Consider the following 13,569-nt stretch of genomic DNA (forward strand, 5'->3'; position numbering starts at 1 on the left):
AACCATGACTTAGGTAAGAATAAAATGCATAAAAATAATTTTCTGACATCTAGATCAGAAAGTCTACTCTTGGCATGGAAAGTCGCCTTTTGCATAGCCTTAGCCGACCCAACAGAGAATTACAAACCAAGAAGAGAGATCCATTTTAATCAAAAAATGGGGGTTCAAGCACCAAACTTCCAAAAAAATGAAAGAACCAATAACATTGGACTGGAAAAGAGAATTAGGGCTTTCTTATGGAAAGAAGAAGAATATGAACTTGCATAAGAGATAGAGAAAAAGAGTAAGAACTTGCCTTGGCTTGGATAGCTGGACTGAAGAGAAGAAGTAGCCGTTGGAACTTAAACCCTTCTTACTTGAAGCTTCACAAATCGAGAAAAAGAAGAAGGAGAAGAGGAGAAGCGATCGGGAGAAGACCAAGAAGGAGGAGAAGAAAGAAGGAGAGGAAATAGTTTGCACGACAAGCTGCCCCCCCAGCAAACAACCCACTTTTCTTTTCCCATATATAATGCCCTCACATTTATACATATTTACACACATACACAGCCGACAACCCACTTCGTTTCCCCCAACCAATTTTGACTTTTCAACCTTAAAATCATTTGACATTTCAACATTTTTTATCTTTGACTTTTCCACACATTTTTCTCTCCCTTTACTTGGACTTTTCAACACACATAAATTTCCATTTTTATCACATTGATTAAGATATAACAAAATATAACACACATCAAAATTAATGATAAATGTCCTAGACCCATTAACGGGTCGTTACATTGGTAATTTCATTAGTTATCACCATAAGTTCTACATCATTACTGTTTTCCTTTCTGGTTAGATTCCCCTCTTTTAAGTTTGTTATGCAGTTTAAAACACTCATTTTTTATGTCTTTTCTTTTTACAATAATTACAGGTTTTGTCTTTATTTCTAGACTTTGATCTACCTTTTCCTTTGTCACTAGAATTTCTATCATGCGTTCTCCCTTTAATCAATAGATTATCTCCCTGATTTTCAAAATATCCCAATAACTACTTATCAATTTTCTCTTTCGAGAACAAAACATTATAAACTTTATTTATGATGATAGTGTAATGACTATAGAGTATGGTGTTTCTAAAAGTTGAATACAAGACCAATAATGAACATAACATAATTAAGCCCAAATCCTTATCATTGTATTAACCTCCATGCTTTCCAAATTAGAAACAATTTCCCTTAAAACTATTAAATTCCTTTCAATAGATGTATCTTTTGTCATTCGATGAGAATATAATATTTGTTTGAGATGTGTTATGGGTATTTCTTGGACCACTTTTTATGGACTAGACTCGACCCAACAGGCTAGCCCAACCTCCCTAGGCCCAAGGCCGAGGTCTTCAAAGCAAGGTCGCACATCACTGAAACTCGAGCTCAGACCACGAAACCAAGCAAGTTCCCAGCGATGCTTTCAGTTCGTTGGCCAAACTGTTCAGCTCGCATAACAAAAGACCGTGGAATAATCAGAGGTGACGTCCACCTGTCTTATCTGAGGCAAATCAGATCCCTGATAATGCGAAATCTATTCTCGATTTTATGGAGTTGATAAGGACATATTGTCTCCATAATATTATCCTTTTATTTTGGATTTTAGGAAAATTGTAAACACCCCACACTATGAATAGGGGTTAAAAACAATTGTAAAGGATGAATGAGCAACAATAATATACTATTACTCTATCGGAATAACTAGAGAACAGTCGTGGACTAGGCATCATTCCAGCTAAACCACGTAAAAGCTTCCCTATGTGCAATTTATTATTGATTCTATTGTTTTCTTGTAACAACCCTTTAGAAGGTCTAAAATTTATTTAGAATTAATTAAAAGTATTTTTGCTAATTAATTATTTAATGTGGCAATTCAAAATTTTTAATTGAGAGAATAACATTTAAATGGAATCTAATTAGGTGAAAACTAAATGCAAGGACATGTTGGTCATTTAAGTAGTTGTTATTAGAATTTAAATAATTAATTAGAATTATTATGATTAAGGGATTAAGATGATCCCTACGTGAGGAGGATTTGGATTGAAAGTCTCCTAGTTGTATTATGAGAATGAGATGAGCTTATAGGGCTGCCTCTCCCTTATATATATATATATATATATACTCATAGATGCATAGTTCTCTTCATGCTATGAAGAACAGAGAAGCCAAGAAGCAATAGTGGGTTTAAGTCTTTGCTTAGGAGATTTCTGGTTGAAATCGTCAGAACCAATCAAGAAGATCATAAGGCAAGTTCTTTTCCTTGTGATCCTTTCTTACAGGAGTATATTAGCATTTGTTCTTAGTTTATCCCATAATTCTTTGTTATAGTTTTCAAGTTTTATCAATAACAATTAGCATATGCGTTATATATATACGTATATAGTGAATGCATGAGCAAGATGAGCATGATTTTTATGGCGATTCAATCAAATATTATCCTTGAATCATCCTTAAAGTTGTTTCACATCGATTGGGATTTGTTTTTCCAAGTTTTCTTTTGGAATGGTGTAGGATCATTAAGTTTTGAATCAAAATTAGAGTCTTTGTTCATTTGTTTCTAGGTTATAAAATTGCAGACATACGGATGCGTCCCTTCGTATCTGGATGGATTTTTTAGAACATGTGAGTGATACCTGGATGAGCTAGAGGCTATCCGGATGAGAGAAAATTTTTTATGTTAGTGACATCCGAATGACCCTTGGGCGTATTTGGATGGTATTTGGATGGCCTTAGTAAGATATCCGAATGGCGTGTATCACATTCGGATGAGCCTAGTTCCTATTGTGAGTAATATCTAGATGCCTTGAGTTTTATCTGGATGTGTTTATTATTCTTTGTGAGTGATATCCGAATATCTTGGTTCATATCCGAACGAGTTTTTAGTATTTTGCATATGATATCCGGATGATTCTTTGTACATCCGGATAGCTCATATCCCGATGCCCTTTCCTTTTATCCGGATAGGTTTAGCATATCCGGATGCCTCCTTCTGTATCCGGATGCCTCTTTCCAAAGTTAAATTTCATATTCGAATAGTCTCTTAATATATTTGAATGCCTTGTGAGATATTTGGATGTCTAGAATCATATCTGGACGTCCTAGTTCATATCCGAATACATTCCAGTATATCCGAATAGTTTTTTATTTGAATGCCAGCGTATTCAGATGAGCCTTCTTCATATCCGGATGTCTTTCATCATATCCAGATGGTTTTTCCAGAAAATCCAAATAACTTCCCAGTGAGCTTAATTCAAGTTTTAGTCAAATAAAAATATTCAATATTTCTAAATATTGAAATCTCATGCCAAATATGGTAAGTTAATTATGCCCATACCATAATACATAATTCATAGAATCTTTGTATTCCAATATATTGAAGATCAAACTATAAGTTTAGCATTTATTATGACATGTTCAGCATTATTTTGTGAGATTATGTGCATAAATTTTGGTATGAGCATTGAGCATGACTTTATATGGAGCACTACATATCATGTGCCAACATGTCTATGAGCATTGCAATCAGTATGCACGATAGGCAGCTAGTCCGTGAGGATCCCACTAGTTTCAGCTCAGTTTATGAGTTGCTCGTCTGGTAACGACCAAGGGGCTAGGGGTATATTACCCACAGTATGTGCTTACAGTTTTTATGTATGCAAGATTCAGATTAGTCAAATATGTATTACAGTTGTGTGGGCCTATGAGTCAAACTTGCATACCTACATTTAGTTTACAGTTTATGTGCATTACATTTTTGTGAATGCAATCAAACAGTGATTATACTCAGTACAAGTTTAGTAAGTAATTTATCAATATCGATATTTTTCGATTCAATTTTAGTTATTCATTTCCAATTTATTACTTGTTAAGCTTTGTAGCTCACCTTGTACTCATCACCATTCCAGATCCTAGCGGGGGAGTACCAGATGTGGTGCTTAGCAGCAGTGGTCAGTAGTGTGTGTACATAGAGTCGCTCAAGATCAAAGATGTTTGGGAGTTTTATAGTGTCTTGTTAGTTTAGGATTATTTTATATTTCAATTGAGGGATTTTTCCTTAGACATAATTTATGGTTTTAGTTTATATTAGCTCAGAGTTCAATTTCAATTGTTTGAGATGCTTCTAGTTTTGATTAGTTGAGTTATTGATGATTTCAGTTTTAGTTTATCAGAGAGTTAATTTTATTTTATCTATTTTTTTCATAGCACCTATTCTCGAGCAGTTCTAGGAGAGGGTGTTACATTTCTCCTCTTGACATTGGTGTTCATTTTCTCATTGTAGGCTGACGAATCACGGTTGACTAATTTCGAACGTCGACAAAATGTAACTTACTAGTCAAACTTTTAGTCATACACAACTACTCCAGTTTCAACAATAGAGCAACAATGTTTTTTCTTTCATAACATCCTACAAAATTTGATTCAATAAATGCAAATGTATTTGAGATAAGGCTTTACGATCCTTACATTGTTTTTTCTCTGTACTCCATGATTGTAGCATTTTATCAAAGCCCAAAAGTGCATGATCTAAATCCATCTATGCCAAAATTATACACATATTAACTTACCATAGTGAGAATCTAATATTCTAGTCCAACAATGGAATATCATACTTTAAGGTAGCCATTGCGAAAATTAAATAACCCCAAATAATGCCAAACCATCAATAAATAAAAGCAAAATAGAAAACAGACTAGGATAGTGGATATAGGCAACAAATTTGGGTGAATCTGGGTTGGACAGATCTCGTGCGTCGGATATGGTCTGATGGATCAGATCTAAGCTGAACAGATCTGAAACGGATTTGATCTTGGGTGGGTCAGGTCTAGATCTAGGCAAGAAGCAATTGATAGTGACTGGAAGACGACGACTAGAGAAAGCTATAGCGAACACAACATCGCCGATGGTGGTAAAGCATAAAAGGGGCCATCAACGAGGAAAATGAACAGACAGTTGATAATGATGGAAGAAATGATGAAGGTAAGTAGGGCTAATGGTGGCGATGGTTGGTTGCGATAGAGATTGATGATGGTAGAAGGAAAAAGGATATTTCATCTACAGTTATGGCGAATGAGGGAGGTGATGACCAATGATAAAGATGAACGGAGGAGATGAAAGAGGTGGCGGTTGGCGATGGATGTAAATAGCAGAGGTTAGGGGCCAATGATGGACAGCAATTCCCAGAGAAGATGAAGGGTCGAAGAATGAAGACAGTTTGTTGGCAACGACAAGGGCGATCGACGATGACTGCAAAAGGAGCTCATGAAGGTCAACGATAGTGTGGAGGCTGATAGCGGTCAACAACGACAGAGCAAGTGCAGTTGTCGACGGCGGCTATAGTTGCAATAGCGACTATGGTAGCTAGAAACCTTAGCTGAAGAAGATGATGAAGAAACTGTAAATCCAATGGCTGAGATCTGTCAAAAGCTAATGGTTTGATAAACGGCTCTAATACCAATTTGTTAGAATTTTGAATTGAAAACAAACCACAATCAAATTGTAAAGCACACAAACGAACACATAAATTTAATGTGAAAAACCCAAATCGGAAAAAACCATAGGTAGAAAGAATAAAATGTCACTGTGATGATATTAGTACTACAATAGTAATAAAGCTACCATAATTTCAAAATATTAGACACCTAGTTATACATCTAACACTTATCTGCAGATATATATAAGAAATTATATTCTGATTAGAAGATGAGATAAGAAGATAAATTTTCAATTTAAGATAAATCTTAATCACACTCAAATTAACATTCTAATCATAATCAAATTTAAAATTTTAATTATAATCAAATGAGAAATCTTAGATAATTTAAATTTTAAGTCACAATTATCACACATGAATCCACAAAAATAAAAAGACACGTATATGATATAAATAATAATAATAATAATAATTTTTAAATTTTTTATAAGATGATAGAGGAGTGACAGTACATACTATACTATTCCCCTTCTTTTCAAGATTTCTCCTTTACTTCTATCTTTCCTTTCCATGGCTCCTATAAACAATCATTAGGTTAAGTATTGAGAAAGTTTTTCGAGAGTACTTCTAATCTAATTATTTTCGATTGTTTTGCAAGCATCTTTGCAGGCGATCACCTTGGAATCAAGGGAGCCAACTGCGACCACGTCATTGTTACTTTGGTCTTCCTCAAACTTTCTGCTTTCTTGTGGGCGCAAATCCTAGCACAGTAAATAACATTAATTTCTCATAATGTGCAAAACATTTTTCATAATAATTTGGTTTTTTGTTTTGGATTTTTCAATTAAAATATTATTAGAAAGTTAATTTTTTTGGCTGAGAATTACTAGAATTGATATTATAATTCATAATAATGAATGATTTTGACAGATTTCTTAATAATAATAATAATAAATAGCTATTATTAAATATATATATATATATATTTTAGATATCATTGTTTGTTAAAGTTAGTAGCAAAATTTATTCTATTTAGATTTTAATTTGAATGGGGCCCATCCACCGGCAATACGACCGTCAATCCTACGTATTGCCGGTTCTTTTTTGCCGAAAGGAGTTGAGAAATGCAGAGATATGGAAACTGGCAAAAGTACAATGAGAGAGACAGAGATAGAGATGAAACGGAAATGGAAAGGAAAAGTTTTGGGCCGTCACAAAAATCCATGCAACATTTAAAGCGAATCAAAATATCATACAGGTTTGGGGGATTTAATATTTATTAATTAAATGCGTTCTTACAACTTAAAAAAAAAAAAAAAAAAGTGTGTTCTTACAAGAGAATATTACAACTGGGAGTGGAGCTCGCCCACAATATAAGGAGTGCGATTTTGTGCACCCCATTTAATTGGGGTAAGTTTACCCTTAGTTAATTCTGTCAAATAAAGTGCTGCCCCTTCTATTATTTTAAATAAACGTGAGTTCCGTCAACCCTAGCCATTTCTTTTAATTTTCTTTTAATTATTTCAAAATCACGCGGCCCAAGATTTCTGCCACTTCCATTTGATGGTTCATGTACTCTCTCTCTCACTTTATTTCCAGAGAACAATTTCCTCTCTGAGAACGCGGGCTTCTTCCATTTCCCTCTTTCACGCATCTTTCTCTGTCTCTTTGTGTGTGGAGGCGGGCTTTCATCTCCGGCGTGGTCTAGCAACGACCCTCACTCTTTTCATCCCTTCCAGTAGCGGTCGCGACTTCCCGTCCACATCCGGCGTTTCTTCCAGCAACAACTGCGGCATCCCCTCCACCTCCGACGCCCCAACAGCGACCCTTCACTTTCGGCGTCAGTCCTCACATTCTCTCAAGTTTGTGTTTAATTTGTTTCATCTTATTTTGCTTCATTCGTATTTCATTGCTTTAAGTTATAAAACCCTAAATGTTTGGATTCTGTGAAACAGGAACTGCATAAACGGGTAGTGGCTGCGGCGTCCCCTCCCCTCCGCCTTCGTGTTTCTTCTAGGTATTGCTAATTTCTTACTCATTTATATTTGTTATATTTATATTTTGGATGTTTGATATATTATTGACTATTTTGGGGTTGATAATCTTATGGAATTTTTTTAATTTTTTTTTTGTAAATAGTTGTCCAAACAAATTTTGGCCTGATATATTATTAATTTCTTAGCTTTGTTTGTTCAATTTATAAATTTTGAAATTTATTGTCTCAGTGCTTAGCTTTGATTAGTTGTATATCATTAATCATTAAACAGTCATAAATTTGAAATTTTGATTAGTTGTTACTTATCTTTAATCATAAATTTTGAAACGGTTGTAACTTATCATTAATCATTTCATGTTTTTTCAGTTTAAGACTAAATTTTGATTGAACTGCAAAACTGTAGAATTAAACTTAAATTAAAAATTGTGTAGCTTCAAAGACAATTTACCTACTTCCATAGCATAATACAATAACTATAATACAACATCAACACCATATATTTGTGAAGTGTTGTATATTTGTAATGAATATGTTACTATGCAGATAAATGTCTCGTTCACAATCTTATAACAGTCGTATGTCTCAATCAATGGACAACACTTCAAATAATGGAAGTACATCACCAGAGATGAAAACATGTTATTGCGGCCAGATTGCTCCATTGATTACAGCAACAACCTCCAGAAATGCAGGAAGAAGATTTTTTGGGTGTGGTAATTATGGCCCTAAAGGGCGTGGCTGCGAATATTTTGAATGGTTTGATAATGCCGTCAATGATCGATATGCTGAAGCAGTGCATGGTTTAATGAGAAATAGAAATCATCTATTAAGGGAGCTTGCGAATGAGAAGAGAATTAAGAGACGATTAATGGCTATGTTATTGTTTAGTTGGATAGTTTTTGGAATAATCTTGTACAATTTGATTTGAATGTATGTTTAAATTTTGAATGTATATAACTCCAAATGCTCGTTGGTAGCTACTTTTAATGGTAATTTTAAACAATTTTTCTTTGTAAAATTTGAAACAGTCAATTAAAATTGTGTTCCTTTGTAACATTTTTCATTAATTTATCTGTTACTCTCTTATTTATAGCAGATAATGGGTTTAATTCTAATTAAATCACTTAGATATATATATATATATTAGTACATTATTGATTAGATTTAATTTTTAATTTTTAATAATTTAATCAAAATTTAGAAAAATAGCACCTTATAATGTATTTAACAAAAAGAATCTTTTAACGAAGGCCATCAAATCCAAACGTTCTTAAGCTATGCAAACAAAACATAATCATCAAGCAGACCGTAAAAAATTGTCAAAGAATCCAATTCCTAGTCCTGAAAATTTCTTCTACATAAAAAGGCCAAATACAACCTATAGGCCCTCAGTTTTGCTAAAACATTTAAGTGGACTACACCACTTAAAGGGACATTATTTAAGTGGACTATAATCCATGATATAAAAAATAGGCCCTCAGTTTGAGAACTATTGCAACAAAGGGACATATCATTTGTTTAAGCATTTGGGACACAAGCAAGCAAATAAAAAGTAAGCATAATTATGTTTAAGAAGCAAAAAACATAAAGAGTGTCTTTGCCACACGTCCATGAACAATTAGATTTGTATGGTTCTTAGCTATAAGTTCATAAACATAATTATAAGAAACAAGTTCAACAATTTCACTAATAACAATAGCTTCAACAATTTATCTGCTCCTATCTCATTAGCAACAACTTCAACAATTTCAAGTGCAAATCAATATTTGCCCTCCAAAGATCCTCCATAATGACAATTTACATCATTGACTTGGTCTTTTAGAAATTGCAGTAATAGAAAACCATGAGCTCCATGGATCTCAACTCCATCAAAACCTGCATATTAAACAATGAATTAAAATTCACCTTAAGACTACACCACTTACATAAACCAATTACATATCTTTCAAACCGTGATCACAGCAATAATGATCCTAGCTCCAGAATCTTCATAGTGATTTGATAATTTTCTACCTTCTAAATCTATTGGTTGCTTAATACAGAACTCCTTCACTTTCTCATGTATGTTGAGCATTTTCAAATAAAATTAAAAATGTTTGCCCAACATTGAAATGAAAAAACAAGTGGCTCATTATTGGAAGATATTCTTGAATTGCTTCTTTTACGAAATACTTATTTATGTAAAATTTGCATTCACAAATTCTTTTCCTATATGTATATAGGAAGATATGCTATTTCTGTTGCATACCACATATATATAATCTGAAGATGTAAACCATTTTAGAGAGAAATAGGGAGTGGAATTTGCTATCAACAGGTTGATGATATTGAAATAGAAGACAGTTTAAAAAAGTGAAGGAGTTTAAAAACTACAAGAATCCTTTTATAGTAGCTGTCTTAATCTAACAACCTCTAACAACTTCTCTAACAAACTAACACCTGGCAGTCAACTGGAAAAACTAAATTAGTAACTGACTAAGAAAATTGACTCATTACAGTCTGCCACATAAAGCTAACTAGCCTTAGAATGCAAGTCTAGAACCAACAAACGTCCAAGGATATACAATTGATAATATAAACTTGGAGATATCATTCACAAAATCAAACAAAGAATTAGAAATACAATGCTCATATAATGTTTTACATAAACTCAGCCCACACGAGAATCAACCCAAATAAAAAGTGCATTATGTTAAAAGAATAAAATAAAATAATTAATTAATTAAATAGTAACTTACACTTAGTGAACCACTGCTTTCTACAATGTCGGTTAATTCGTGAAGTTTGATGTTGACGAACTTTGAAATTGTTGACTTCTAGGTATTTTTGGAAATGCATACATTTGGGATGAAGAAGCCTGATGAGAGTCCACAAAATGAATAGCAAAATCATAAGTTGAGATGGTAAAGGCAACATAGAGACCAAATTTGTAGAAACATATAGAATTTATATACCTCCTGTGACATTGAGAAATCATTTGAGGGGAGTGCCCTTTGTTGAGATGCGATATTCCATGGTTGAAACATGCATTGAGGTTGTAAACTTGCATGTGGATACGTGCCTCCAGGATGCATCAATTGCCAACTATTATTGTTATAATATGTTTGTTGGGCCATTCCAAATACCCCCTACATAAATATAAAAGAAAAATATTAATTATTCACATAAATATAATAAATTTAAGAAGAGAATTAACAACAAACATTTGCTTTATAAAAATAGAATCGTTATTTACCATATCTACAACATGATTAGAGTTCAAGCATCCAAGATTCATGATGTGGGTTGCATTCCTATTATCTATCTTGCCATCCAAAAAAACATACCCTGTTATTTTTCTTTGTCACATACATACATGAATGAAAAATAATACAAGTAAGTTTGGTTAACAACTGACCCATTACTTTTGACGATTTCTTTTTTCGTGATTTGGTTTCCATTGGACCTTTCATTCTTTTGCTACATTGGCCTTTAAAGCGTCTTTTTGTTGGGTCTTTCAATTGTGGGTCCTGCTGCATGTTTGATTCTAAATTATGATGTGTGTCGATCGGAATGCTCTTGTTCACATCTTGATCGAAGGCTATAGCCAAGGCCTCAATCTTTTCTTCCACTTCTAGCAATAGTGACTTGCTTAATGAAAAAAAATCAAGACTCCTTGAACCCTTGACAATAATTTTTTGTGAAATTTGTGATAACTCACTATAATGTGCTGATAGCATTGGATCATTGTCATTTTGTATTATCTCTCCCGTGGGGTCACAAATAATATCATGTGTTGCTGCCCGTGTCCATATTTTCAAATAGTATTGAGAAGGTAAACTTTTGAACTCTAAGTGGCAGAATAGCTTCAATGCATGCGAACAAATGATTCCATTGAACTCAAAGCTTCTACATGTGCATGACACTGTTTGTTCCAATTGATTGTATGTAAGTGTGCGAATCCTTTGTCGACCTTCAATCTCTTTAGCTTTATATGTACGGATAGTTCCATCATCATTATCCAATTCCAATGACAAATCAATAGTTTGCTTAATACCTTCTTGAAACCAATAAAATATATTTTTGGTGTATTTTTTTGCAGCTTCATGTTCTACAGACCAATTACAAACCAAATTAGGTGTTGTTTGTTGTGTTAAGTGTTCAGCCTCCCTTTCTTTTTCACGACGATTATCCATGGCCCTAGAGTACAGACTTACAAATTCCCGAAGAACAATTCTACCATGATTAAAATAATCCTTCAAAAACTTATTAATGCTCTCACTTCTCTGTGAAGTGGTCATGCCAGCACAAAAGTGAGCCCGACTATACACTTGAGCCCATTTCTTTCTCAACTCATATTGTAATATCCTCAAATTTTGAAAATAATAATAAAAGAATAAATTAAAATAATTTAAATTAATTAAATTTAGTTAAGTAAAATGTGTGTTGTGCTCGTGTGCGTGGAAGCTGGGGAATGGCCAGTGGCCATGTTTTTCAAAGTGAGCAGAGGAGAGACAGGGGGAGGGTGAGCAGAGAGTGAGAGATAGAGATCAGATGAGGGAGATCGAGAGGGTGAGATATGGGTTGATAGGGAATGAGAGCAGTGAGAGAGAGAGATAGAAAGAGGGAGGGGCGGGCGGCCATGGAAGCTGGCTGAGTGAAGCTCGGCTATGGCCGCCTAGCCAAGCGACAACAGCCGAGAGGGGGCGACGCAAGCAGTAGAGGCGACAGCAAGCGCGGTGGCGCACGGTGGTCGGCCAGAGGCAAGCGACAAGAACGGTGCTGGTTGAGGCAGCGACTGGGGCAGCGTCGGCCATGGCTGCAACGCGCGCAGGCGCAGAGGAGGTGATGCGGGAAGAAGAAGAAGAAGAAGAAGAAGAAGAAGAATGAAAGGAAAGGAGAAGAAAAAGTGAGTTGCAGGAGGAGGAAGACGCAGGGAAGAAGAAGAAGGAGAAGAAGAAAAGGAGAAGAAAATAAGAAAAGAGAGGAAAGAAAAGAAAATAAGGAAAAAATAAAATGATTTTGGAATTTTTCGGCATGGGAAGTGATCAGGTACGTGGGTAAAAATTAGTAGAAGTATTATATGTTTAAATCATAAATTTTATGCGATTAAAATTAATTAATTTGAGTCCCGGTTGTGTTATTTGTTAGGAAATGATTTAATTTGCATCGGGAGCTCGAGTAAGGTCAGAATCAGCTGGTTTCAGGCAAGCTCTTAACCCTTTCCTCGTGTTCTTCAATTCCCGTAAAAGACCCAGTGATTTTTCGTATTTTATCACCTCCCTTACTCTAATTCGGCACCTAACCTTATTTGTTAAATTATTATTCATTTGTTTTAATTTAAATTAAATCTGAGGCTTCTAGAGTTTTATTTGTTGTGTGCCTACGGGGGTTTGTATCGCCCCCACTCCTTTCAAGAATAATGCTGAACCAGTTTGGGAACTAGGTTCCTAGACGTAAGGGTTTATTTACGATTTTATTGGGTTTACTTACAGTTTTTCTCAGATTTATTTATGGTTCGGTTAGAGCTATCGAGCAGTGGGGCAGGGGTCGGTTGTTGGTGACGTTGGGGTAGACTATGGTATGGCCCTGATGTGGACCGTCGAGTGGACACCCCTAGTCACTGGCCGTTGACTGGTGCCACGCACTGCTGACAAGCTCTGCCGGTATATGATTTACTGCATGATTAGATACATTATATTACTGTTCATGATTTGATATGCACATGGGTACAGGATGCATGTTGGGATATTCATCTATTGAGAATGCTTGGACACGGACATTCTAGCTTGGTTAGGTTGCATCTAGCGCGGCATATGCATGGCGTGTGGTTTACTATGTGGGCGGAGCATGGCCTGATGCCTGGATGTATGGGCGCCTTGTATCACGTTTGATGCTCACTACGCCATTGTATTTCTATGTGCATTGCATGGATACTGATAGTATTTAGTTCTCGGACGGGAGTACCGTTCCGAGAGAGCCTATGGCTCGGTTGTCGAGAGTACCGACGGATACGGGTGACGGGAGTACCGACCCGGGATTGCGCGCGCAGGTTTGTTGCCGATATTTGTTGCTTTTCAGGGCAGCGGCAGGTTGGTATGGGACTTGGGTTCCGTGTGTCTTGTGTGGGCCCCAAGA

The 13,569-nt window shown here is 35.2% G+C and overlaps 1 protein-coding gene across 1 annotated transcript; it reads right to left on the reverse strand.

Annotated features, from left to right (window-relative positions):
* Nucleotides 1–9,062: 9,062 nt before the first annotated feature.
* LOC127806960 (uncharacterized) lies at nucleotides 9,063–10,574 on the reverse strand. Its single transcript, XM_052344586.1, has 3 exons — nucleotides 10,407–10,574; nucleotides 10,191–10,309; nucleotides 9,063–9,327 (listed from the first exon to the last, which is right to left on the reverse strand). Exons 1-3 carry the CDS (start codon nucleotides 10,499–10,501, stop codon nucleotides 9,212–9,214), a joined length of 330 nt encoding a protein of 109 aa, XP_052200546.1. The 5' UTR covers nucleotides 10,502–10,574; the 3' UTR covers nucleotides 9,063–9,211.
* Between the last annotated feature and the right edge of the window lie 2,995 nt (nucleotides 10,575–13,569).

This window comes from Diospyros lotus, chromosome 7, assembly GCF_014633365.1.
Source record: "Diospyros lotus cultivar Yz01 chromosome 7, ASM1463336v1, whole genome shotgun sequence".
NCBI lineage: Eukaryota > Viridiplantae > Streptophyta > Magnoliopsida > Ericales > Ebenaceae > Diospyros > Diospyros lotus.